At 53.1% G+C, this 25,436-nt stretch overlaps 1 protein-coding gene across 4 annotated transcripts; it reads right to left on the bottom strand.

Moving 5' to 3' along the window:
* Positions 1-172: 172 nt before the first annotated feature.
* On the bottom strand, positions 173-19,069 carry SIDT2 (SID1 transmembrane family member 2). Of its 4 annotated transcripts, XM_023208302.3 has the most exons (27): positions 17,672-19,063; positions 15,361-15,482; positions 14,929-15,093; positions 14,796-14,841; positions 14,282-14,383; positions 14,096-14,179; positions 13,025-13,124; positions 12,764-12,829; positions 11,022-11,115; positions 10,608-10,660; positions 10,253-10,264; positions 9,804-9,875; positions 9,554-9,625; positions 8,432-8,550; positions 8,030-8,103; positions 7,871-7,937; positions 7,249-7,322; positions 6,985-7,108; positions 6,533-6,650; positions 5,582-5,718; positions 5,234-5,342; positions 4,940-5,016; positions 4,736-4,782; positions 4,341-4,446; positions 3,654-3,764; positions 1,702-1,815; positions 173-1,613 (listed from the first exon to the last, which is right to left on the bottom strand). In XM_023208302.3, exons 1-27 carry the CDS (start codon positions 17,852-17,854, stop codon positions 1,551-1,553), a joined length of 2,511 nt encoding a protein of 836 aa, XP_023064070.1. In that variant the 5' UTR covers positions 17,855-19,063; the 3' UTR covers positions 173-1,550. The 4 variants fall into 4 exon arrangements, with proteins under 4 accessions (XP_023064070.1, XP_023064072.1, XP_023064073.1 ...); XM_023208304.3 differs by lacking the exon at positions 10,253-10,264 and having other exon boundaries at positions 17,672-19,056; XM_023208305.1 differs by lacking the exon at positions 15,361-15,482 and having other exon boundaries at positions 17,672-17,806.
* Between the last annotated feature and the right edge of the window lie 6,367 nt (positions 19,070-25,436).

Below are 25,436 nucleotides of genomic sequence, written 5' to 3'. Positions count from 1 at the left end.
AATGTTTACTGAATTAATGCTGTTGCTGGAGAGACAGGAAAAATGGGAGAATCAAGGAACTGCAGTTCCCAGTAGGGCCATGGCTTGAAGAAAGGGGAAATGGAGGCCCTTCGCCTCTCCCCTCATCCTCAACAGCTCCGCCCAGAGAGGGAGCGCAAACAAGGGGCCCAGCAACTGCGTCTGGTTGTTTATTGAATGCAAACTCATTCATAGGAAACGGAAATGCAACCACAGAATGGAAACGCTCTGAGAAAAGATCCAGACCCACCTCATCTCGCAGCCCAAGCAGAGCTATAAAAACAAGTTTGGGAGAATAAAACACATTCCCATCCCCAAGGCAGAGGCCCCACCTGAGCTCCCCCATCCTTGGCATCTGGAGCGGACCAGGTGGGACGAAGGGGCTCCAAGGACCAGGGTGGCCAGGGCGCCCAGAGCTGGGGCAACTCAGTGTAAACTCCAAGGTTTCGTAGGCATGTGTGTGCGCGACTAACAGAACTTGGCTGAAGACCGGACGGAAACTCAGAAGCCAGCCCTGGGTCCTAGAACGAGGCTAGGACTGGGCACGTAGAGGGAAACAGCGCATCCCTTCCTGAAGCCCCTTTCTAAGGCAGGCACTGGGGCGCCCGCGGCTGTGGAGGCGGCACGAGCTGAACTCTTTGTACTGTCCCTCCTTTGCCCCTGGACATTCTTGGGCAATGTCAATGGCACTGAAAGGCCCCCCAGCTGGGGCTTGGCAGGACTAAGGGCCTGGAAAGAAGGAAGGGAAGGGGTGAGGTACTTCTCCCTCCAGTCCTGGCGCTGGCATCAGTCTGGGGGCTGATAGGACAAGGAGGTGACCTCTGAATTCAGCCTCTTGAATCAGAAGGCTGTTCTCAAATTGGGCTGACCGCATTGCTAAAGAGCCAGCCCTGAGCACAGGTCAGAGGGAAGAGTACTCACTGCCCCGGGCCCCTGGCAGGCCTTAGCACCATAAGTCTGGCACCAGCTGGCCAACCCCCAAAATCTCATACCCCCATCCATCCTGGCTGACTGGAATGGGCAGTGATGACAGCCAGGGACAGCCCCAAAGAGAACTGGGGCCCTGATACAGGACAGAGATTCAGGCCCCAGACTAGGCCCTGGAGCAGGAGTATGGGAGGAAAAAGGGGCCTTAGGTCCCAGGCTGGGGCATTGTGGGGAGGAGGACGGGCAAAATGCAAGGCATGAAATGGGGAGGGTGTTCCTTCCATCCTTCCTCTTGCAGACGGACAAATGGAGAGCCACAGGACGGGGGCCCATGGAAGGCCCCAACACTGAGAAGAAAGCAGCAATTTGGCCAATGTCCAGGGGTTCCAGGGGAGCAGGCCTTCTCCTTGGCAGAGGACAGCTGCCAGCCTCCGTGCCACCCCGTGACTGTCCCAGGCCAAGCCAAGGCTAGACCTGGCTGTCCTGCTGCCATCCAGTGCTGGGCAGCGGTGCTGGGACTCATCGCCACAGCACGACAGAGTGCCCGGTCTGTGACATAAAGGAGCTCGGGGCCCCCTGAGGTGAAACGAAGGGCCCAGCTCCTGCTAGAAAACATAGATCTTGTCCCGCTGCACGGTGTCCAGGTCGTCATCCAGTGTCAGCAACACCTGGGGGGTGGACGCCAGATCAGCCACAGAGAAGGAGGCAGCTGCTACCTTCACACACCCACCCGGCTTGGCCGAGAGACCCGCTTACCAGGAAGGACCCGAACATGGCGATGGACGAGAGGAAGTGCCAGATGTCGTGGTCGTCAAAGAAGTCGAGGAGGATGCAGTCCCGGTTGTGCTCCCTTGACTCCGCAGGGGTTTTCTTGGGGAGCAACAAGAAAAACTGCCGAGTGACCCTGCTCTGCCAGGGCCAGGGCCAGACCCATCTGCCATCTTGCTCCTGGGCACCCCTCTCTCCAGCCCCAGGCAGGACAGCAGCAATTCCGACCTGTCCCTTGTCCCCACCCCTTCCCGATCTAAGAAATGGCCTTTGGTTACAAACTTCTCCCTGAGTTCACTGGCTTCTCTTCCCCTTTCTTTCACTCTTACCCTCCTTCCTTCTGATTCTCTTCCCTTGATCTAAGAGCCCAGGGTTGCAACAACCTTGAAGGCCTTCAGCTCAGGGATGGCAGAAGGCTTCTCACCCACTTCCCGGCCTTGGACTCCGCCCCTGCTCTCATCTTTCTGCAGGTTCATTGGTTTTTCCAAAGCACTACTGTCAGGTCACAGCCCTGCTCTGGGACAGGAGCCATAACCTGTGGCACTCGACGTCTTCCCTGCTCTACCCATAAGCTCTATCCCATAAGCTCATCCAGGCTGTGTCTGTCTGTGCTACATGCCGAGGCCACAGACATAACCAAGACCTGCCCCACCCTCACAGTCGGCTTGGCTCCCAAATGAGTGCATTCACTGACCTCCAAATCTGCCCCATATCATTACTAAGGTCAGAGCAGGTCTGGGCCATGGGGCTCTTCCCCATTAACCAAACCTGTTTTTTTTTTTTGTTTTTTTTTTTTTTGAGACAGAGTCTCGCTCTGTCGCCAGGCTGGAGTGCAGTGGAGAGATCTCGGCTCACTGCAACCTCCACCTCCCGGGTTCAAGCAATTCTCCTGCCTCTGCCCCCCGAGTAGCTGGGACTACAGGCACACATCATCACGCCCAGCTAATTTTTGTATTTTTACTAGAGATGGGGTTTCACCATGTAGGCCAGGATGGTGTCGATCTCTTGACCTCGTGATCCGCCCACCTCAGCCTCCCAAAGTGCCGGGATTACAGGCGTGAGCCACTGCACCCAGCCCCCCTCACCCAAGACTTTTATAGCCCAGAACAAGGCCCACTTCTTCCAGGAAGCTTTCCTGGACTCCTAACTCGGAGAGACCCCTTAGTCCTCTGTCCTCCTGCCCCGTCTTGCCTGTGCCCTTCATTTCATGTATCACATCATAAACAGCACTAAGAGTCATGCACCAATAGTCCTGCCAGCCCTCTTCGTCTAGTTTATGAGTCCCTCAGAGACCATGTCAGACTTAGTTCTGTTCCCAGAATTAAAGCCTGACAGTAGTAGGTGCCCCGCAAGGCAGAGAAGAGAGCCCAGCCTCGCTGGCTTCAAACACCAGCTGTGCCACTCACTGGCGACGTGCCCTGTGGAAGTCACTTGGCCTCTCTGAGCCTCATCTGCCTCGTAAGTAAAATGGAGCCATCTCCAGGCTGGAATTCTAGGAGGATTAACTGGGACAACTGCTATGAAAGTTCTGGCCTATGGTACGGTGTTCCCAAATGATGTTTGTGTAAAAATTTTTTTTAGAGACGGGGTCTTTCATCCAGGCTAGAGCACAGTGGTGCGATCTCGGCTCACTGCAGACTCGAACTCCTGCGCAGGCTATCTTCCTGCCTCCGCTTCCGGGGTAGCTAGGACTACTGCACTACTGGTGAATGCCACCACACCAGGTTAACTTTTTTATTTCTATTTTTTTCATTTTTTGTAGAGACGAGTTCTTACTATATTGCCCAGGCTGACCTTGAACGCCTCAAGCGATCCTCCTGCCTCAGCTTCCCAAAGTGCTGGGATTACAGGTATCAACCACCAGGCCCAGCCCCAAACAATGTCTGAAAAGAGGACTAGCCACCTGTGGGCTCGTGAGGAGCCTGTGGGTGAGTGCTCACCTGCCAGGTGCTGAGTCCCTGGAAGAAGAAGAAGAGTGCGAAGCCCCAGACCACGGAGGTGCAGACGATGCAGAGCAGGGGGATGAGCTTGATCCTCTCCCCACTCCGGAGCTGGGAGGGGCCAGGAAGGGACAGCAGTCTGAGGGCTCACCCCTGTCCCACCCAGCCTTTCCCAGATTCCCTTTCCTCATGGCCTCCCAGGCCTTCAAGACTGCTCCTTGGATTCATACCATTCCACACAACCACAGAGCTCAACCTGCCCCCACCCCGATGTCCACCCCACCCAGCCTCCATGCATCCAGAACCCTGTGTCGGGACAGTGTGCTGGCCTGGAGGTGCTCCCTATACAGGGGGCTCCAATCAGATTGGATGGCAGGATGGTTCCTGGGAAAGCACCTGATCCTGGGAGGCCCACACCCTACCACCCCTCAGCCCCTTCTGCATGGAAAGGGGCACTTACAACGGCAGCCTAAAATGCCACCCATTTCAAGGGTCCTTGGAAGGGGGTCAGAAAATGGCCTTTGGGCTGCAGTTGGCTCCTAGGGGCCCATGCAAGAGGCTTTAGCCTCTCCCCTCCGCAACCAGCAAAGACGGGACAGAAAACTTCTCACTGCCCCTCAGTGCTGCCGGGCCCATCTCTCTCCCCAGAAAGCCGAGCATCGGATAGAGAGTGCCAGCCCTGCTCACCTTCATGATGATGTAGAAGGCGAAGTAAAGGAGCAGGTTGCAGATACCAATGGCCAACAAGTAGGAGGCGAAATCATTGGGGCGCATGATGAGCCCATAGGCAGCCCTGGCAAGAGGGATGAAGGATGGTGAAGCAGGAAGGCCAAAGGCAAGGAAGTGCTGTTCCTGCCCTGCCCCGCCATGTTTTATTATGATGTTGGGCTGCATTCCGAGGCCCACAGAAGATTCCAGAAGCCCAGATGCCAAGAGAGAGAAGAGAGGCCAAGGCCTCTCTTCTTAGCCCTCATGTCTTATGCCCAACATTTGGAAGTTGTCCTCAGCCCCTGATGTAGCCAGTGGCTGGCTGAGTCCCCAGCTGTCCACCCAGCCAGGCCACCACCCCCGACCGTACTCACAGTGACCAGTTGATGACGTTGCCCATGACCAGCAGCACCATGCGGTCCTGGAGGGAAGCAGGGACACGGGGACTGAGGGCAGGGGCAGGGAGGGTGGTGGAAGAAGGTCCAGCCAGCTCCCCCGGCTCCTCAGCCCAGCCCCACTCCCCCATCAGAGGGAAGAAAGGAGATGTGGAGAATGGGGCAGGGGAGCCAGGCAGGTACCACGTAGAGCGGCCCGCTGCACTGCCGGATGCAGTCTGTGTAGAGCACGTGGAGGATGCGGCGGAAGATCCCCGAGTCTGCACAGAGAAGGGAGTGGCGCTGACAGGCACGGGGCACCCTCCTTTGCCGGACCCCTGGGATGTGCCAGCTGAGGAGCCCAGGCCTGATCTAATTCCTCATCCAGTGACTCCTCCAGAGCCCCCAAGAAGACAGAACCTGAGCGACTCCTGTGCGTTCGGGTTCCTGAGGCCTCCCGGGCCCCTCCCCCAGGCCCTGCCCCAGGTGTGCCCTCACCCAGTTTCCAGCGGCCCATGTAATAGAGCTGCGTGCTGAGGAGCAAGGTGGCGATGATGTGAATGATGGAGAAGACGATCCAGAACGCCGTGTTCCCTTTGCCAAAGACCTGTCGGGAGGCCACCAAGGGCGGCGGTGAGGGCGCAGAGGGAAGTGGCTTGGATGGCCCACCCTTCCTAGGGCTCGCTGCTCAGCCAGGCTGGGACTCAGAGACGGGCCCAGGAAGGCATCTCAGGAGAGGAGCAGGAATCTCTCATGCAGGAGGCGGCGGAGGGTGTGCACCACGTGTGTGAATGCACGTGCACCTTTCCTATCACACAGGCTGAGCAGAGCAGGTCAGGCCCTCACCACGCCCAGCACAGAGAAGAAGATGACGATGGCCAGGCAGGCGTAGGCACTGTAGGCACTGGCGTTGATGTCCGGGTGCCGCTTCTGGTAGAGCTTCAGCATGCAGAGGCCGGCGATCATGTACATGAACGATGTGTCTAGGATGAGGGACACGGAAGGGAGCTGCAGAAATGGCCACCAAGCCCCAGCAGAGAACTCCTGGCCCCAAGAATCCCAGAGGAAGAGAGAGCCCTGGTGCCTTGCCATGGCCGTGGAGTGAGCGGGTGGTGGGGTGGCACTTGAAATTTAGTACCTTAGTTGTACCTGCCACCCCACTGGCCGTCACCCAGAGTCTAACATCTCCTGAAGACAGAGACAACGTGGTCTGTGTCTTAGTCTGTGAGCACCCTGAGATCAGGGACCCCCTTTTATTTTTTTGGAGACAGAGTCTCACTCTATTGCTGAGGCTGGCGTGCAATGGCGGGATCTCGGCTCACTGCAACCTCTGCCTCCTGGGCTCAAGCAATTCTCCTGCCTCAGCCCCCCAAGTAGCTGGGATTACAGGCATGCACTACCACACCCGGCTAATTTTTGCATTTTTAGTAGAGATGGGGTTTCACCATGTTGGCCAAGCTGATCTCAAACTCCTGACCTCAGGCGATCCCCCCGCCTCGGCCTCCCAAAGTGCTAGGATTACAGGTGTGAGCCACTGTGCTCGGCACAGGGCCCCCTTCTTAATTATCCTGTTTTCTTCAGTGTGGTACATGCCTTTACATAGGAATAGCTTGACAGACAAATGAAGGAGCATCTAGGTGCCCATGTTCCATAGGCTGTGTGCACACCCAGGCACGCCAGCCTTGGAGTTTCCTACAGGGCTGTCTTAGCAACCCCTGTGGGTGACCTGGGGATGGTGAAGGACTCAGGCAGGTCCCTGCTGCGGGTGCAGCCAGAAAAGGAGGCGGCTCCACTCACCGAACTGGAAATTGGTATAGTTGGGGCACACGTGATAGCAAGCACTGAGCAGCCCCTCCATCATCAGGGCTGTGCCCATGGCGTAGAACAGCCCAAAGTGTTTGGGGATCCCACATTCCTGTTGGGGAGAGAGAGAAGGGAAGGGAGGGAGGAATTGAGGCAGGAAGAGAAGAAGGGACCCAAAAGAGGGACCCTAAGAGGAGTAGAAGAGGAAAAGGGGTGAGGTGTGTGTCGAGTGTGGGTGTGCAGGGGTAGGCTGGCCTGGGAAGGCTGGGCAAGGGGGGGCAGGGCAGGGTGGGGCAGGCTGGGCTGGATAGGGTGGGCCAGACAGGGCTGGGGAGGGGAGAGCTGGGGAAGGCAGGGCCAGGCCTGCCAGAAAAGGCATCCTGGAGCCAAGGCTTGGGGTGTGTGCAGGAGCTGAGGCTGCGGCAGGCAGGCAGGTGCTCCCTCACCAGGGCATAGAGGTCGTTGCGCAGCAGGGCCCGGTTGTGGTTGATCTCCCGCTGCAGGATGATGAGCAGGAAAAGCAGCCCCAGCAGGATGTACCCCAGGTTGCTGAGGATGTTGTTGAAGGCGCTAGAAGGGGCGACACAAGGTGGACTGCTTGGGCCTCACACCCAGGCCTCTTCCCTAGCCCAGGCGGGCGTTGCAAAGCCCCAACCCCTGCCCCGTTTCACCCTTGGCCTGGACAAGGGGCCTCCCAGCATGACCCCCACCTGAGGTTGCCCAGTGGGTGGGCGCAGAGGAAGTTGTAGTAGCAGATGTCCTGATTCCCTGTGACATTCACCACCTGTAGCAGGGGCAGGGACAGGGAGTGGGTCTGTCATCACGCCCAACTCAGCCCACACCCCGCCACCCGGGCCCCTTTGGCAAAAAAGAGCAAGTGCCACCACAGCTAGCAGGTGGGAACACACAGCACCCCAGGCATGTGCTCCTTCTGAGAACACGGACGCCAAGCAGCACGGTCACTGCCCCCTTCATTAGGCGTGGCTGAAAACCCTGAGGCATGACTGTGATGGAAGTTCTTGCCCCATGGGACAGAGACAAGGGAAGGGAAACGGATGCTTACAAAGTCCCAGGACTTTGGTTTCGTAATCCACAAAACAAACCAAGGAGGGGCTGTCTTTAGTGCGGGCTGCCCCTATTTTGCAGATGAAGAAACTGACACTCAGGGTTGGGGTGTTATGTGATTTGCCCTGGGTCGCTCAGCTGGGAAGGCAGAGCTGGGATCTGAACCCAGGTCCTGTGATGGAAGACCAGGGTCCCAGGCTGGGAGGCTCTGAACTTTGGGGCCATGTCCCAGGCTGTGGGAAAGGTGAACCTGCCCTGCCCTCTCACCGTCTGGTAGGTGATCACCAGCTGCACCACAGGAAGGGCATAGAAGACAGCAATGGTGGCGATGTTCCTGCAGAGTGGGAGGGCGGCAGTGAGGCAGGCGGCGCCCAAGGCCGCCACACACCCACCAACGGCAGAGCCCCAGCCGCTCGGCCCGCTCACCAGAAGTAGATCTGGTACTTTTTCCGCAGAACACGCTTGTCCTTCCGTGCCAGGTCGGCCACATAGAGGTATTGCTGGGGAGAAGCTGGAATCAGCCCCACTTACTGCTACTGGGGAGAAGCCCCCTCCCCCAGGTTAGAGGTGGACAAGAGGGGCCTCCCTCAGACAGGGCCGAATTCAGGTGGGCAGGGTTCAAGGCCATCACTTAGACCAAGAGGGTTTGGTCAATCAGGCCGGAAGGGGATGGAGCTCAAGTTAGTTTCCCCGGCATCTGTCCTGCCCCAGCCGAGCCCCTTCCTTCTGCTTCCGTAAATGCCACGTCAGTAGGAACATGCTGGGGCAGGAACACAGAATGTCCCTTTCTTGGGAAACGCCTGACCAGGCCAGGCCCATGGGTCAGACCTTGGTGCGAATGACATTCTTGTCAGAATCGATGTCGGTCAATGTGTCATAGTCATCCTCCTCCACAGAGCTCATGGAGTCCACTCGGGGCCGAGTACCCACAGGTTCAAAGGAGCGGCCTGGAAAGGGCAGGGAGGGAGGGGTTACACCGGTGGGCACAAAACTCACAGTGGCCCTCGCCCATCTGAGGCAATTATAACAATTATTAGGCAGTAGGGAAGAGGCAAATTGTGGGCTGGGGCTCAGAGCTAGGGTGGAGGTGGGCTCAGGAGCTGGGAGGAGACATCAGGTGCTCCTAAGTCCTGGGGGAGGATGGTAGACTCTAGAAGAGGCCACCACACAGGAGCCACTCTAGCTTTGCTGTTCCTGGCACCCCTCATGGGCTAGGGCTTCCCAGGCCAGGACACTGAGCAGACCCAGGCAGCAGACACAAACAACAGGATTGAACTCGGCAAGTCATGCTGATTAAATGGCGCCCAGCCCTGTGGGTTCTGAGAAGACACTGGCTTGGTTGCCACTGAATTAAAGACCCAGTGGGCCTGGGGTGCAGAAAGAGCATCTCTCCTTTATTCAGAGGCCAGAATGTGACCCCCATGCCTGTGAGCCCTCCCCTAGCAGGCCAGGGAGTGAGGGCGCTGGCAACACAGACGATAGACTAGAACGTCCAGTGTGGGGGAGCAGAGGCACCAGCCCCCCAGCCAAAGGAGCCTGTGTCCTGCTGCTGTCTCAGAAGACACAAGAGCGGGCAATTACTGGAATTACATGGGGAAGCCATGCACATAGAATCTTTCTGGCCCCAGAGCCGGCAGTCAACCAGAGCCGGCAGGCACTGATTGGCAAAACAGCCCTACCCCTCCCCACGTCTACCCATGGCAATGCACAGCTGCCGCATCTGGCCAGAGGGGAGGCGCCGCTTGAACTGGTCGTGCCCTTCAAAGGAAAGGGAAAGTTACCAGGGAACTGGGGCCAAAGAGGAGGGGATAAGGGAAGAGAGGGGTTAGGAAAACAGCAGGCCTTTCCTGGGTTCCAGCATCTGGCAGAAGAGGCAACCGCCCACCGTGACATTTCACCCAGCCAACACCGGCCTGCACCACACAGCCCCTCCCAGCCTGGCCCACTCACCCTGGTAACCATAAGAGAGGTCCCCAGCACCAGCGCTGTCAACCAGACCATCGGTAGATCCAGAAACATTCTCTGCGAGGAAGGATCAATGGTGAGGCAGGAAGGAGAGGTCGCAGGGAAAGGGGCTCTGAGCACCTGCAGAGGCTGTGGGGGCCGGAGCAGGTGGCTCCCACTCTACTGCCTCAGAGGTGGTGGCCTAAGGAGACCAGGTTGTGTCCCCAGCAAGCACGGCGCTGGCTTTGACACGTACCAAAGGAGCCATAGTTGTAACCCTCATAAGGGGAACTGCCAGGAAAAGAATCAGCCAGGACTCGAGGGTGACCTGCAATGAGAAGTCAAGGTTCATTAGCGCTGGATGGAGAGAGAAGCCTAGAGCCAGGAAGAACAACAAAGAAAGATCCAGAGAAGACAGCCACAAGGAGGCCATGCTAGCAGCTGAGAAGCAGCACCTATCCAGGCAAACACGCCCCACTGCTGCCACCACCACCCGCCCCAGCCCCCTGCCTGCCTCTCCCATGGAAACAGCACCACCCTTTGTCGTCCCTAAAGAGAGAGAAAGTTCAAGAATGGGCACATCTAAGTTACCAGCAACAAAGACAACATCTGGCCCGCCCACATGCCCTCCAGACAGCCCTCTACTGCACCCTCCCTCCCCAACTCTGGACTCCAGCTCCTCTGCCCACAGCACTTGGAGCTTACCAAGGAGAGAAGCTAAGAGAGAAGGTCCCACGCAGGAGGGAGGACAGAAAGAGAGGGAGGGGTGGAAGAGAGAGAGAAGGAAAGGTTAATAATCCCGGAGACAGTGGGCCGCACTGCCCAAGGCAGGCAGACACCATGGCTAGACAGGGAATCAACCAAGCAATGGCCTCAGCCTCTGAGATCTGCATGTTAGGGATGCATGGACATCATATCCCAGCCTCATTCCCATCTGTGGAATGTTACCCCAATCTGAACATCCGGAAGCCCCCAGCCCTTCCTCCTTCAACCACTTAGGGAACCATCTACCACTACCCCCCAAAATTGTGTCCACCCCACCCAGGCCCCCTGGAGGTACCGCTTTCTGGGCAGGCTCGGTCAATGGTCACCAGCAGGGTCTTCTTCTTCTGCCTGCATGGACAGAATCCAAAGGCCACCCAGATGGGACAGGACAAGGATCCCTCTGTATGGGGCTGGCTTTCCTTCTACCTTCCCACTCCACTCTCATCCCTATGACCCTATCCTCCACCCTTGGTCCCAGGGTTCCTCACAGGCTGGGGAGCAATATGGGATCTCCCTGCTTGGGAAGAAGGCTGAGGGGAGGGGATGATTTCTAGAGAGGGTCACAGGCCACAGACTCTAACAGTCCCACCATCATCTGCTATGGATGGTGTAGATTACCCTAGGCTGGCTCAGATCCTGCCAGGCGATCTCCCTCACACACCTGCCCAACTCACCCAGACCAGGGGAGGGCCCAGCAGTTCCCCTTTACCTCCAGTTCTCCCAGCAGGCCAGGAGGACGGTCAGCAGGTAAAAGGAGAGAAATATACCCAGGCAAAAGAGCATCCCACTGACGTAGGCCTCAGCTTCCAGGAGGAAACAGGAAAGTGGACGGGTCAAAACCTTCTACCACCTCCCATCATGGCACCCGAAGGCCTTCATGTCCTCCTCTGCCCAGCCCAATCTCTCACCCCTCTCCCCTCGAATGTAAGGCCCTGCCCAGCCAGTATGAACAACTAGCAGTTCCCCTAATACGCCAAACTCTGACACACTCCTATTTTTGCTCATGTTGCTCCCTGTGCTAGAACTTTCTCTTCTACTTCTCCTTTTTTGTTTTTAAGAGTTGGGGTCTTACTCTGTTACCCATGCTGGAGTGCAGTGGCATGATCATAGGTCACTGCAGCCTCCAACTCCTAGGCTCCATCCTTCCACCTCAGCCTCCTCAGTAGCTGGGACTATAGATGTATGCCACCATACCTGGCTCATTTTTTAATTTTTTATAGAGATGGGATCTTGCTATGTTGCTCAGGCTGGTCTTGAATTCCTGGCTTCAAGCAATTTCCCTGCCTCAGCCTCCCAAAGTGCTGGGATTATAGGCATGAGCCACTGTGCCTGGCCTCTCAAAAACTCCACCTTGACTTAACCCTTAAACCACAGCTCAGGGACTGTGTCCTCTAGGAAGCCTTCTCTATCCTGTATTTCCACAGTGACCTGTCCTTTGCTCACCACAGCTCTTAACTGCCTCCTGTTCCTCCAGAAAGGACCCCGCCACCGCCCCCCCCGCCCTCGTACTGCTGCCTTAGCATACCACCTGGCATATAGGAGATGCTCAATAAATATTTGCTGAATAAATAATCCATATAAGAGAGGCACCCTCTGGCTGGGCACAGTGGCTCACGCCTATAATCCCCGCACTTTGGGAGGCCAAGGCGGGTGGATCACCTGAGGTCAAGAGTTCAAGACCAGCCTGGCCAACATGGTGAAACCCTGTCTCTACTAAAAATACAAAAATTAGCTGGGCGTGGTGGCAGATGCCTGTAGTCCCAGCAACTCAGGAGCTGAGAACCACTTGAACCCAGAAGGCGGAGGTTGCAGTGAGTCGAGATCTTGCCACTGAACTCCAGCCTGGGTGACAGAGCAAGAGTCCAAAAGAAGAAAGAGAGGCACCTTCTTTCCCCTCCTATTACAGTCCCTTAGGGCCCCATGTAATCATTCAGTAAATATTTATTGAGCACTGAGTAGGGGCCTGGTACTTTCCTGCTAATTTTGTCTGCTAATTTTGTGCTGGCCCTCATAACTTAGTGAGATTAACTGGGCAAATTTTACTCCCTTTGTTATAGAGACAGGGAAACTGAGATTCAATCTTACAGCAGTGACAAATTAGGATATGTTTCTGAATATGAGATTAAGAAACATCCTTCAGAATAAATAAGATTATGCTAATAAAGCAAAATTAAAGCTCTTTCTTACAATTAGGTAACACTGCTGCTAAGTGGCAGAAAGTGAACTGGACCTCAGTTCCTCCATCTTTAGTCATGAACTCTCTGTACCACATCACACTGGAACTCACTTCCCGGCCCTCCCCATCTAGAAGCCTGCGAAGAGCACTCCCGGTTCCTAACCCACCAGCATATCTGCATCCTCATCACCCACTTCAGGGCACACCCTATATCCCAGGTCTGAAAGGAGGAGCCAGAGAGGCTTGTCCATCCCCACTCAGCCACCCGCACTCACATGTGACTGCTTGAGACACCAGCACTGACAGGGTTTTCTGGCGGTGCCCTTGATCGACCGGTTCATCTGGAAGTAAAATGTCAAAGCAGCAAATTGGTTGCCTGGAGCTTGGCTAGAGTCAGTGGGACCAGGCCTTTGAGAGACTGGAGCCAAAAACCCATGTCCTATCAGGTCCACCAATCAGCCACACAGGCTCTTCTGGCTCCCAGAAAGTGACCAAGCCCTCCCCAACCCTCGCCAGGCCCAGGGCACAAAATGTACCTTCTACGAAGGGGTAGAAAGGCAGGGAGCCCCCGCACGCTTGGTCTTCGGTCTTCACCACCACCACCACATAGAAGCTGTTGCTGGGGAAGTCTTTGCGCTGCAGGACAACAATGAAAAATATCATCATCACCATCATCCTTTTTGGAATACTTATTCTGGGGCCAGACATCATGCTAAACTCTTCACAGGTATTATTTTACTTAATCCTCACAAAGATTCTTTTTTTTTTTTTTTTGGAGACGGCGTTTCCCTCCTGTTGCCCAGGCTGGAGTACAGTGGTGTGATCTCACTGTAACCTCTGCCTCCCGGGTTCAAGCGATTCTCCTGCCTCAGCCTCCCAAGTAGCTGGGATTACAGGTGTCTGCTACCATGCCCAGCTAATTTTTGTTATTTTTAGTAGAGATGTGGTTTTACCACGTTGGCCAGGCTGGTCTTCACCACCTGATCTTAGGTGATCTGCCCACCTCAGCCTCCCAAAGTGCTGGGATTACAGGTGTAAGACACCGCACCTGACCTTTTTTTTCTCGAGACAGGGTTTCTCTCTTTTTGCCCAGGCTGGAGTGCAGTGATGCGATCTCGGCTCACTGCAATCTCCGTTTCCCAGGTCCAAGTGATTCTCCTGACTCAGCCTCCCGAGTAGCTGGGATTACAGGTATGCACCACCATGCCCGGCTAATTTTTGTATTTTTAGTAGAGATGGGGTTTCAGCCTGTTAGCCCAGCTAGTCTTGAACTCCTGATCTCAGGTGATCCGCCCACCTCGGCCTCCCAAAGTGCTGGGATTACAGGAATGAGCCACCACGCTCGGCCCTCTTATTATTACAATGAATGAAGTAGGTATGACAGCCAGAAGGGGGTTCTCTACTCTTTCCCATCTGTAAGAGCAACTGGGATTATGGTTCAACTCTCATATATATATATCAGGGGACTCAAAGTCACAGGGACTGGAAGGCCAAAGACTCAGTCTTGTGTAGGATAGGGGTGAGCAGAGGAAGAAGAGCTCAAGTTTGGAAAGTTACACAGCTTATCGCCCAGCCACACTTCCCATGTGGCCACATGCATTTCCTACCTGTACTGTGATGGCCGCCTTCTTGGTCATCGTCTGGTACATTCCGATGAAGGCTACGTTGTTGTCCAGGTCATAGACAGGACACTGCAGAGGGGCGGGAGAGGCAGATGGATGGGAACCTGGCCTGCCCCTCTCTTTAGCAGCCCTGCTGCCTGCTAGGGAAGAGCAAAAGAGCAGGCAACTCACCAGCACATCCTGGATGGAGATGACTGAGCAGGGGAAGGCCTTGTTGGAGGTCACCTTGACAATTACCGAGTCCACGCCTTCAGGGAACTCATACTTGAAGTACTGAGGGTGCAGGAAGGAGGGGTGAGCCCCATCTCATGAGGATGCTCTCTTGGCCCCTCTAGAAGGGAACAGTCCCCTATAAGTGGGGACCCAGAATCCTCTGAGGGACGGGCAGCAAGCTCTCTGGGGAGACAGGCCTTGACCATAGCAGCCCCTTTCTCTGTATACCACTCCCTTCAACCTCAGCAGGGCACTCAGTGGAATGCCAGAGAGGCAACCAGACTCCTTGTCTCTGCACAGTCCCATGCTGTCTGTCCCCTCACCATGTCAGGGCCAGAGCTCCTGTTTCCAGAGAGCCCTCCATGGAGAAAACAGCCAATTCAAAAGTCCAAGCAAAGACTGCTGACCACTCCCATTCTCATATTCAAGCTCCCCCATTTCTCCTCTGGAGCAATCAACAGGGAGATGATACCTGGGGCTGTGCTGCTGTAGTATTGAAGCTGAACTGCTCCCCGGTCCTGCAGGGCAGAGAAGATCCCCCAATAGTCACTCCCAGAGCCTGGGGAAGAACTACCCCCGTGGTCCCTTTGCTCTACCCTGCAGACCTGAGCACAAAATCGTCCATGCGGCTGACCCGGAGCTGGTATGTGGTGTTGACTGGTGACAGGGTGGACACATCCACGTAGAAGAACTGAATCTCCGACTCATTCTTGGTGGGGGGCTGACACAGGGTTCGTTCCACTTTTTGGTAGAGGTACTTGCGCTGAAACCTATGGCCCGAAGCAGAGAGAGAGGATGTGAGCACTGTCCCAGCTGGCCTGCCCCTCCAGAGGAGTGAGGCCCCACCTCCCCCGGTCTGGTCTCCACCACCTCACTGCGAGGTGCACAAGCTCCCAGCTGGCACACTCGGCCCTTGTGCTGTTGACGAGCCTCCCGGCCCAGGGAAAGGGGAGGAGAAATGGGGGGCTCCTGGTTGAGACTCCAGGCAAGGACTGGCCGAGGCCACCCCAATTCCCTGATGCCCAGATCCTACTCACATCCCTCGCAGGATTAGGGGCACCTGGAAGGACACCACAGCCTCCTTTTGGCGGACCACAAACAGCAAAGGCGCCCCCTTCTGCTTGTTCAGGACGTTCACGGACACACGTACGCCCTCTGTCTGCAGATGACACGGAAATGCCTCTCTAGCCTCTGCCGCCAGGGACACGGGGCTCCAGAGACTATGAGCCCTGCCCGCCATCATGCCCGCCACTTTGGTCTTTCTCCATCTTGGTCGGGCCAGGGGGTCATCTCTGCCCTTTCTTCTGCCAGAACAACCCCAGACTCCAGGAAGTGCCTTTAGATATGAAAAAGGAAGAAAGGACTCTAAGCAGAAAGAGATCAAACTTCAGAGAATCAGGCACTGGGGGCACATCCTGGCCTGCCATAGAAACCAAACCACTCCCTGTTCTGAAAACAAAATCAGATTCCCCATTCTCAAAAGAGCAAGAGACCTGGGCACAAGACCACACAGCCAGGTTGCAAGAATTCTCCCAATCTCAGCTCTGTCTGGGGCCTAGACTTCCCACACTAGCTGTGTCTATTTCAACTCAGGGACTCACAGCTGGGGAAGAAACCAGGAAAGACCTGTGCTGAGCACGGCTCCTGGCCGGCAGACATGTGCTGGGCCGCAGGACCCAAGCAACTGCAGGGTTAGCGCGCCCTCTGCCAGGAAACACGGTGGAGGCCTTGGGAGTCTCCAGGACACCCCGTTTCTATCCATGTGCATAGGATGCACAGGCCCGCACCCACACGTGTACACACCCCGACACACACATGAAGACACAGGAGAGCAAGAAGTGCTCCTCAACCTTCCTTGTGAGCCAGGAAGCCAGCAGGAAGCTCTAGTTAACAACTAACCTGGGGCCAGAGCCCAGAGGAGGGGTAGGTATTGAAGGCCATGTTGTATCCTTAGCTCCCACCAAGGGACAGGGCTGTGGAGAAATCACTTTACTTCTCTAAGCCTCAACTTCTCCCTCTATAAGATGACAGCCAGGTGCGGTGGCTCACGCCTGTAGCACTTTGGGAGGCCCAGGCAGGAGGATCACCTGAGGTCAGGAGTTCGAGACCAGCCTGGCCAACATGGTGAAGCCCCATCTCTATTAAAAATATAAAAATTAGCTGGGTGTGGTGGCAGGCGCCTGTAATCTCAACTACTTGGGAGGCTGAGGCAGGAGAATCACTTGAACCCAGAAGGTGGAGGTTGCAGTGAGCTAAGATCACACCACTGCACTTCAGCCTGGGCAACAGAATGAGACTGCTCTCAAAAATAAAAATAAAACCAAAAAAGATAAAGTGATCTTCACCCTTGGAGCTATGAAGGAACATATATAAACAATGGGAGCTTAAAGGAAAAATAAAACTAAATCCATCTTGGAATGCTTGTTATTGGGCTGCTGAAACCCAAGCCCTAGGGCAGCATTTCCCAAGAGAGTAAAAACCACTGCTCTCCAGTGCCTTTAAATATGGGAAAAAAGGAAGAAAGGACTCTAAGCAGAAAGAGATCAAACTTCAGAGAATCAGGCACTGGGGGCACATCCTGGCCTGCCATAGAAATCAAACCACTCCCTGTTCTGAAAAAAAATCAGATTCCCCATTCTTAAGAGAGCAACAGACCTGGGCACAAGACCACACAGCCAGGTTGCAAGAATTCTCCCAATCTCAGCTCTGTCTGGGGCCTAGACTTCCCACACTAGCTGTGTCTATTTCAACTCAGGGACTCACAGCTAGGGAAGAAACCAAAGAAAAGTCAAGGTGAAGTGGATTTTTCACAGTGGACAAATTCCCCTTCTCTTCCCACTCAGCTTACAGTTGGCCTTATAAAAGCTCTGTCACCCTCAATTTACAAGGCCAGCTGGCTCTACCAGGCAGGAAGAGGGCTGGGAAGCCCTGCATTCATCTCTCTGTGGAGTTTCAGATGTAATTTGCCTGCACAGAGCTTTTCAGGTCTGGGCCAGTCTCATTCCCTTGAGGTTTTCTGGGTAAGCCCAGTAATAAGCCTGTTTCCTCTCCCACCCCGACCCCACAGAGCAAACCATGTGTGCTCAAACCACAACTGATGGAAGAATGGGGGTGGAAGAGAAGATGGGAATGAGCCAACTTCAAAAACTGCCCAGCTGGAGCTTCAGAGAAACACTGGTGGCAAAGGAAGGAGGACTGGTCAAGAGGCTCCAGTGTGGTTCTGGGAACTGGGAACCCGGCAGGGCGACTCGTTCTTGGGGCCTCCCAAAAGAGTAGCGGGGCGACACAATCTCCTAGCCCTCGTTGGCTCCCCCACTCGCCTCTGGCCCCGCAGCCCCCAGCCCTCACCCGGTTGCGGGTCACAGTATGGTTGAAGGTGTAGATGTTGACCAGCTCGCTGTTGACCTCGTCCACGTAGGTGCGCTCAAACTCGGCGTCTTTCTGCGAGACGTTCTTGGGCCCCAGAACCCCCAGATAGCTGTCGACCGAGGCCACCAAGAACACCAAGAAGGGCAAGCCCAGAGCGAACATGGCCCCGGCAGGGCGGCAGTGGCAGCGGTGGTGGAGGCGGCGAAGGCGACAGGCGACAGGACACCTCCGGGACGGGTTGCGGCTGCGGCCGCAGCTTCCAGCATCTCACCAGGACCAGAACTTTAACCCTGGCCTGAGATTAGGAAATGTCCCCTCCCAAGAGCCGTGGAGAGGCTCCCAGGGTCCCCGCAGGGGAGGGGGCGGCCGGGAGGGGGCGGGGAGGGAGGGGATGCGGGCTACGGGCAGGGGTCCCAGCTCGCGAGGGGCTGAGTATGGCCTGAGACCCTGGAGCCCCGGGCCAGGGCAGTGAGAAGGAGGGCGGCTGGTTGCCGGGAGCCCGGAGACGCCGGGAAAGGGGAGGGAGGAAGAGCAGGCGGCGGGGGCTGGCCGCTGAGGGAGGCGAGTCGCAGGGTGAGGGGCGCGATAGGTGGTAGCGACCCGACGCCGTGCTGGGCTGCGAGTTTTCCAAGGTGCGGGCCCTTTAAGGGCGGGCGGACGCGCCGCCCCGACGCACAAACACTGGAAAGTGAGCTGCGCCGCTGGGCGATAAACAGCAGGGCTGCTGGCCCGCCCGCTGACGTCAGGGGAAACTGACACAGATTTAAAGGACCAGGTCCCGCATTTGTCCTTAAAGGGGCTGCAGCTGTCTAGCTGGAGGGGAAAGCCTGCAATGCCTTCTACAACTCCTACCCAACTCTCTCCCGTTATTCTCACCATCTCTGAAACTCATGTTGGAATAGGCAGATGTTTCTTTTAAGGATCTCCAAGTGTTGGGTTCTTGTTGAACAACTCCTACCTTTGCTCAAATATAAGGATTCCCCCCTCTCCACCACCTTTACAACTAACATCGTCCATCCCTGGGCCATTTTTTCTCCAGGGATCTTAAAAAATGAAGAACTCAAAGGATTAGGAAACAGGACGGTGGCCTTACCGGCGGAGGGGAAACGGAGGCAGCACTGCAGGAGGAATCCCCATGCCTCTCCCACCTCCCTCTGGAGGGGCCACACAGCTGCAGGGACGGCCTTCCGAGCTTCCCAAGCTTGCCGGGCTGGGGCTGTTTCCCTTCTCTCAGGGGCAGTTACAAAGCTCATTGAAAGATACTGACCTTCAGTGTAAAATGGTGAAAACTTTTCTACAAAATATTTTGGCACTGTTTCAAGAAACTTAGAGAGCTTTATACCCTTTGATCCAGTAATTCCACTTCTGGACTCTATCCTAAGGAAATATGAAGCACAGATAAAAATACGTGGGCAGCTATGCTTATCACTGTGATATTTATAATATAAAGCAAAAAGGAAACAACTTGGAATCCATAATGAGGGATTGGTTAAATGCACTATCATGAAGGCATCAAAAATGATGCTTAAGACTTCAAATGTAAGCAGAGAATTCAGGATATGACACTAAATAATATATAGGGCCAGGTGCCGTGGCTCATGCGTGCAATCCCAACACTTTGGGAGGCCAAGACGAGTAGATCACTTGAGGTCAGGAGTTCGAGACCAGCCATGGTCAACATGGTGAACCCTATCTCTACTATAAAAATACAAAATTAGCGGGACGTGGTGGCACGTGCCTGTAATCCCAGCTACTGGGGCGGCTGAGGCAGGAGAATCGCTTGAATTCAGGAGGCGGAGGTTGCAGTGAGCTGAGATTGTGCCACTGCACTCCAGCCTGGGCTGCGACAGAGAGACTCCGTCTCAAAAATAAATAAAAGAGTATATATTCCAAATACATATAGACATGCATAGAAAAATAGAAAAAAATTGTACTAAAAATTTAGCAATGTCTCCAGAAAGCAGGCCAAAATTTAAAAATAAAATTTAGCAAGTTACCTTTGAACTACAATTTTAAAAATAACATATTGTATATCATTTTCCTTTAACTCTAAAAATATAGAATAGTACCAAAAAATAAAAATTAATGGATTGAGTGGTTCTTAAATTTTTTATATTTAAAAAAAATTTACAAGTGTTCTACAATGTACATATATTGCTTTTTTTTCCAGGTGGAGGATAGGTTCTCACTCTGTCACCCAGGTTGGAGTGCAGTGGCACAATCTCAGCTCATTGCAACCTCTGCCTCCTGGGTTCAAGCAATTCTCCTGCCTCAGTCTCCCGAGTGGCTCAGATTACATTCATGTGCCACCACACCCAGCTAATTTCTGTTTTTGGTAGAGATGGGGTTTCGCCATATTGGCCAGGCTGGTCTCAAACTCCTGACCTCAGGTGATCCACCCACCTCGGTCTCTCGAAAGTGGTGGGATTGCAGGCATGAGCCACTGTGCCCAGCCACATATATTGCATTTATAAGAAAAATTAGACTTTTTTTTTTTTTGAGATGGAGTCTCGCTCTGTCGCCCAGGCTGGAGTACAGTGGTGTGATCTCAGCTCACTGCAACCTCCGCCTCCTGAGTTCAAGCGATTCTCCTGCCTCAGCCTCCCAAGTAGCTGGGACTACAGCTGCCCACCACCACACCCTGCTAATTTTTTGCATTTTTAGTAAAGACGGGGTTTCACCGTATTGGTCAGGCTTATCTCAAACTCCTGACCTCAGGTGATCTACCCACCTCAGCTTCCCAAAGTGCTGGGATTACAGGGGTGAGCCACCATTCCCGGCCAAATTAGACATGTTTAAAGGAAAAGAAATGTGGCCATCTCTGAAGCTGTCAGACATCCTAATAAAGCCACCCAGATCAGTGCCTTGTCAGAGTTCTCTCAGCTGGCAGGATTGCAGCAGTCTCAGCTCCCAGTCCTGCCCAACTATCTGGAGCCTTGTTCCAATGAAGACTATTTTACCTTATGACCAAGTTAGTTATATTTACTCATTCCTGCAATAAATATTTAATAAGCATCCACTATGTGCCAGGTACTGTTGTAGTTATGCTGGGCAAATGGTGAGTGGGGGAATTAGTTTTGGCCTCTGTCCAAGCACAGCATACTTGAGGATGAAGACCAGAAGCAAGCTGCAGCAATTGGTGAACCCTTTGGAAAAGGAAAGTTGAACCCTTTGGAAGGTTTGAAAGTGAACCCTTTGGAAAGTTCCTTTTGGGAACCCTTTGGAAAAGGGTTCACCAATTGGAAAGTCAGCTGGAAGACAACCTTAGGGGTTTCCTTGGCAAACCCCTCATTATACAAATGAGGAAAGTGACGCTCAGAAAAACTTCAACCCATTAGTACCTCACTAGACCAAGTTTGCACCTTGGTCCACTACCATTTCCAGCACATCTAGGCGAATATGGATCAGAGAATCCTCAGGATGACAAAAGAGGTTTCTTCATCATGAGTCCTCCATACATTCAGCTGCCAAGTTTGGAGAATCAGTATAGGATTTCCACAGTCCATCTGGACTTTTCTTTCATGGTAATCCTGCTCATCTTGCCAGTAAATAATCTGAAACATTAAGAAACACTCCTGATACATTGCCCAGGCTGGTCTTGAACTCTTGGCTTCAAGCAACCAGCCTCAGTCTCCTGAGTAGCTGGGATTACAGGTGGGCACCACTACTCCAAGTTGGCCTCGTAACTTTGGGGCAAGATGTGACCCTAGGCCTGTTTTAAATGCACATCTGGAGTCCTACTTCACACTTAATTCATCTTGGGAGGTGAAGCCCAGAAATCTGCAATTTAACGTGGCACTCCAGGAGCTTGCTATGCACAGTGAAGTTTGAGAACCACTGCTCTGGAACCAAACTAGTGTGATAGTGTGGACTATCACTATTTCTGTATGCTCCCTTTCCCCTGGCAATATCTGGAGAGAAACCCATCCAAGCAAACTCTGAAGGGATCTTTCCCTTTTGCAAGGTCTCAAGACTTAACTTTTGAATTGTCAGGACCCTGGGTCTACAGAGTGGGAGGGCAGCAACCGCAGATTTTTTTGCTGTTTCCAGGTCTGCAGAACTTTCCTCAGTCTCTCTGCCCCACCCTGCCAGGGAGGGAACAGCACAACTCACTTATGAATAGGTCCTTTCTGAGGTCTGTCCACTGGGAGAGAATGCCTTTTTGTTGGTTGCAGCAGTCAGCAAAAAAGGGCAATGGTGGGTCTCAAAGTCAGACTTGTGAGCACACACGGGAGACGTCGGGGCCTCAGGGATGTGATCTTGGTCTTGTGCAAGGTCCAGCTACCGCATTCCCTGGCATAGTATACAAAGACCTCAATCCTAACCCTGGCCCTCAAGCGGTCAGGGTGGGGCCATAAGGCTCCGATGACTTCTGTTTCCCTGTGGACTACCCTTCCCGAGTGTTGAATGGACCAAAGAAATGGGACCATTCAACACACAGCTGAGGAGGTTGCTGGACCCATGAGTCCAGCTCCATTTTATGTCACAGGGGATTTATGAAGTTTGGGGTGAGAGGACAGGGAGGAAGCTTCACGTGGCTCAGGGGTATTGTTAAAATGACCTGAAGATGGCCTGGTGCGGTGGCTTATGCCTGTAATCTCAGCACTTTGGGAGGCCAAAGCGGTTGGATCACCCGAGGTCAGGCACTCGAGACCAGCCTGGCCAACATGAAGAAACCTCATCTCTACTAAAAATACAAAATTAGAAGGGAATGGTGGTGCGTGCCTGTAATCCTAGCTACTTGGGAGGCTGAGGCAGGAGAATCGCTTGAACCCGGGAGGCAGAGGTTGTGGTGAGCTGAGATCGCGCCATTGCACACCTGGGCAACGAGAGTGAAATGCCATTAAAAAAAAAAAAAAAGGGCCGGGGGGGGGGACCCCCCCCTGTAACCCCTGCACTTTGGGAGGCCAAGACCGGTGGATTACCTGAGGTCAGGAGTTCGAGATCAGCCTGGCCAACATGGCGAAACCCCGGTCTCTGATAAAAACACAAAAATGACTTGGGCATGGTGGCAGGTGCCTGTAATCCTAGCTACATGGGAGGGTGAGGCAGGAGAATCGCTTGAACCTGGGAGGCGGAGGTTGCAGTGAGCAGAGACTACAGGCCATTGCACTCCAGCCTGGGCAACAAGAGTGAAACTATCTCAAAAAAAAAAAAAGAAAGAAAGAAAGAAAAGACCTGAAGACTGTACTCGGAGCAGGATTTCATAAGAATCACAGTAAATGGATTAGCTGAATCCAATCAAGTTATTTAGGAACCTGGGAGGTAGGGAGTAGTCATGCCTATGGGTGGGAGACAGAATCAAAACAGATTTTAGAATCAAGTAATGGTATAACTTTAACCCAGAAAAAAAGGATTCAAAACCAATCCCTCTGAAGGAAATGGACCTGAAGCTTTCTGTTTTCACTGTGATTATAAAAAGGGCTGTTTTTTCATTTGGTGCTTAGAAAGAATTGTCCCAGACATAAGCAGCTCCAGCAGCAAGAAGAGTTCAGCATTTCTTTCCATCATACACTTTCTGTTCTTTCCCAGGGCTGCCCTTGTGTCTGGCTCTCTCTCTTCCTACAAGGACTGCAAAGACTGGATGCATGTTAGAGTGAGAAATCAGTTAAAGACACAGGATTTAATCTGCCGTACTAGGGAAAGTCTCAAACTTGTCACATGGCTTCAATGGTATTATGGAAAAAGCAAGGACTTTGATGTCAAAAAGTTCTAGTTGCTGGGAGCCGCGGTGGTTGTCCTGACGTGTAAGGAGGCGAGGCTACACATTTGAAGCCAACCTGGGCAGCATAAAAACCTCTCATCCATTAAAAAAAAAAAAAAAAGAAAAATAAAGTTCTATAGTTAAATCCTTGCATTGTGTGCTTTAGGCAAACCGTTACTTAAGCTTTCTGAGCTTTTGGGAGCCTTGTCTGGACTTGGTCTCTACTGTCCTAAGTACTCACAGTGGAGCTAGGCTACCCTGCATTCACCATCCTATTGTCTAAAGAACAGGAAGGGAGACAAAGGAGAGAAGCTCTGACCAAGAGGGCAGTACTTTCTCCTAGAGATAGATCAGCCACTTTCCATTTCCTAAAACTGGGCTTTCACCATTCACACTGGGAAATATCTGCGATTATACTCAGGCCCTGCATCTGGCTCCCTCTGGCCACGTGATGAAACCAACATCAGAGCTTTCCAGGAAACAAAGCTGGTCATCAGGTTGCAGAAAACAAGCAGATAAATAATTGATCGTCTCAAATCTCTACCTCCAAAGATCACTGATAAAAATGAGCCAGCTCTCTTATTTCAAGAAAGCTTGGGTCTTTGGCTTAGAAATCAGAAGACAGGCGGCCGGGCTGCTGTTATCACACCTGTTATCCCAGAACTTTGGGAGGCTAAGGCAGGCCAATTGTCTGAAGCCAGGAGTTCGAGACCAGCCTGGTAAACATGGCGAAACCCTGTCTCTACTAAAAATACAAAATCTAGCCAGGTGTGGTGGTGCACGCCTGTAATTCCAGCTACTCAGTAGGCTGAGGCACAAGAACTGCTTGAACCCGGGAGGCAGAGATTGCAGTAAACTAAGATTGCACCACTGCACTCCAGCCTGGGCAAGAAAGTGAGACTCTGTTTCCAAAAAATAAAAATAGAGTAGGAGCTAGACCAGCAAAGGAGTAAGAGCACATTCCAGACAGGGGGCTCCCAACTATGGGCAAAAACATACAGGTAGGTTTGGTGCTCTTGGCAGAAAAGTTCAAAGTAAAGGGTAGAAGGTTACAAATGAAAGAGGCCAGGTCATGCAGAGTGTTAAATGTTACATTTAACGGTTTGATCTTTTAAGTCAGTGGTTGACAAGCAAGCTGCAGTACACTGGTGTGTTATGAATCCACTATAAGCGTGCTGCCAAAGCTTGACCAGGGTGTAAAATTCACATATTTATATACACATATATATGTGATATATGAATTAAGCCAGAATGACCCAGCAAATAGGCAAAAGGCATAGCATAACATCAGACCACAGCCAAAGATTGTATGTTTAGCAAAACATTGAAGATCTTTGCTTTGTGGCTATGTAAAAACATGTCGCTGGGTTAAGATTTCATCTCTGCCACCACGGCTGGAAAATAAAGTAGGGGATGGATTCTCATGTTGGTTTCTCCGGTTTTGCCAAGTACAGATGCTGGTGAGGGAGCTTTTTCTTTCTTCCACATCACTACCTCTTCCACTTGTTCTGGGCCATTTAAGAGGTTCACATGGGGTAATACAGATACAGTAAAGCAAAGCCTCAAGATCCAGGCTGCTTTCACTGCTGCTGTGTGGCCTGCAAGCAGCTGACAAAGGCCTCCAGGAGTGTGGGTGGAGAGGAACTTGGTGTGATGAGATACGGGGGAAGCGGGAAGGGCAGCTAGAAAAACAAAATGTCTCAATTTATCCCCACATTTTTCCTCCAAATCATTTTAATCCAATAGTATACCACTGAGGCGAAGAGTGATAAAGCGAATGATACAAAGATCACAGAAACTTTTAGCTGCCAAGGAACATCATACTGGCATACCGATTCACTAATTATTGCTGGCCTGGTGGTTGCTGGTGTTAGTCATCAGGATAGGTCCTGATGGACCAGTTAACCAACCCTTGTTCTAGTCTCATTATCTCTGAATAAGAGTATTTGGAGGTAGCTGTTTTACCCTGCAGAGGTAAGGGTGATAAATGAGTCTGTGCTCAAGGTTCATGTCCTCTATGCTGTAGTAACGCGATGTTTT

The sequence above is a fragment of the Piliocolobus tephrosceles genome, chromosome 13 (genome assembly GCF_002776525.5).
Source record: "Piliocolobus tephrosceles isolate RC106 chromosome 13, ASM277652v3, whole genome shotgun sequence".
In the NCBI taxonomy this organism is placed as follows: Eukaryota; Metazoa; Chordata; class Mammalia; order Primates; family Cercopithecidae; genus Piliocolobus; species Piliocolobus tephrosceles.
This window is presented reverse-complemented; position numbering and strand designations above follow the sequence as displayed.

Excerpts from the sequence above, each read along its gene's own strand:
- SIDT2 (XM_023208302.3), bottom strand. The coding sequence starts at position 17,854 with ATGTTCGCTCTGGGCTTGCCCTTCTTGGTGTTCTTGGTGGCCTCGGTC. Across the intron at positions 14,180-14,281 it reads TCTCCATCCAGGATGTGCTG|TGTCCTGTCTATGACCTGGA; the intron begins GTGAGTTGCCTG and ends GCCCCTCTGCAG. Across the intron at positions 5,719-6,532 it reads CTATACCAATTTCCAGTTCG|ACACATCGTTCATGTACATG; the intron begins GTGAGTGGAGCC and ends CCCTCATCCTAG.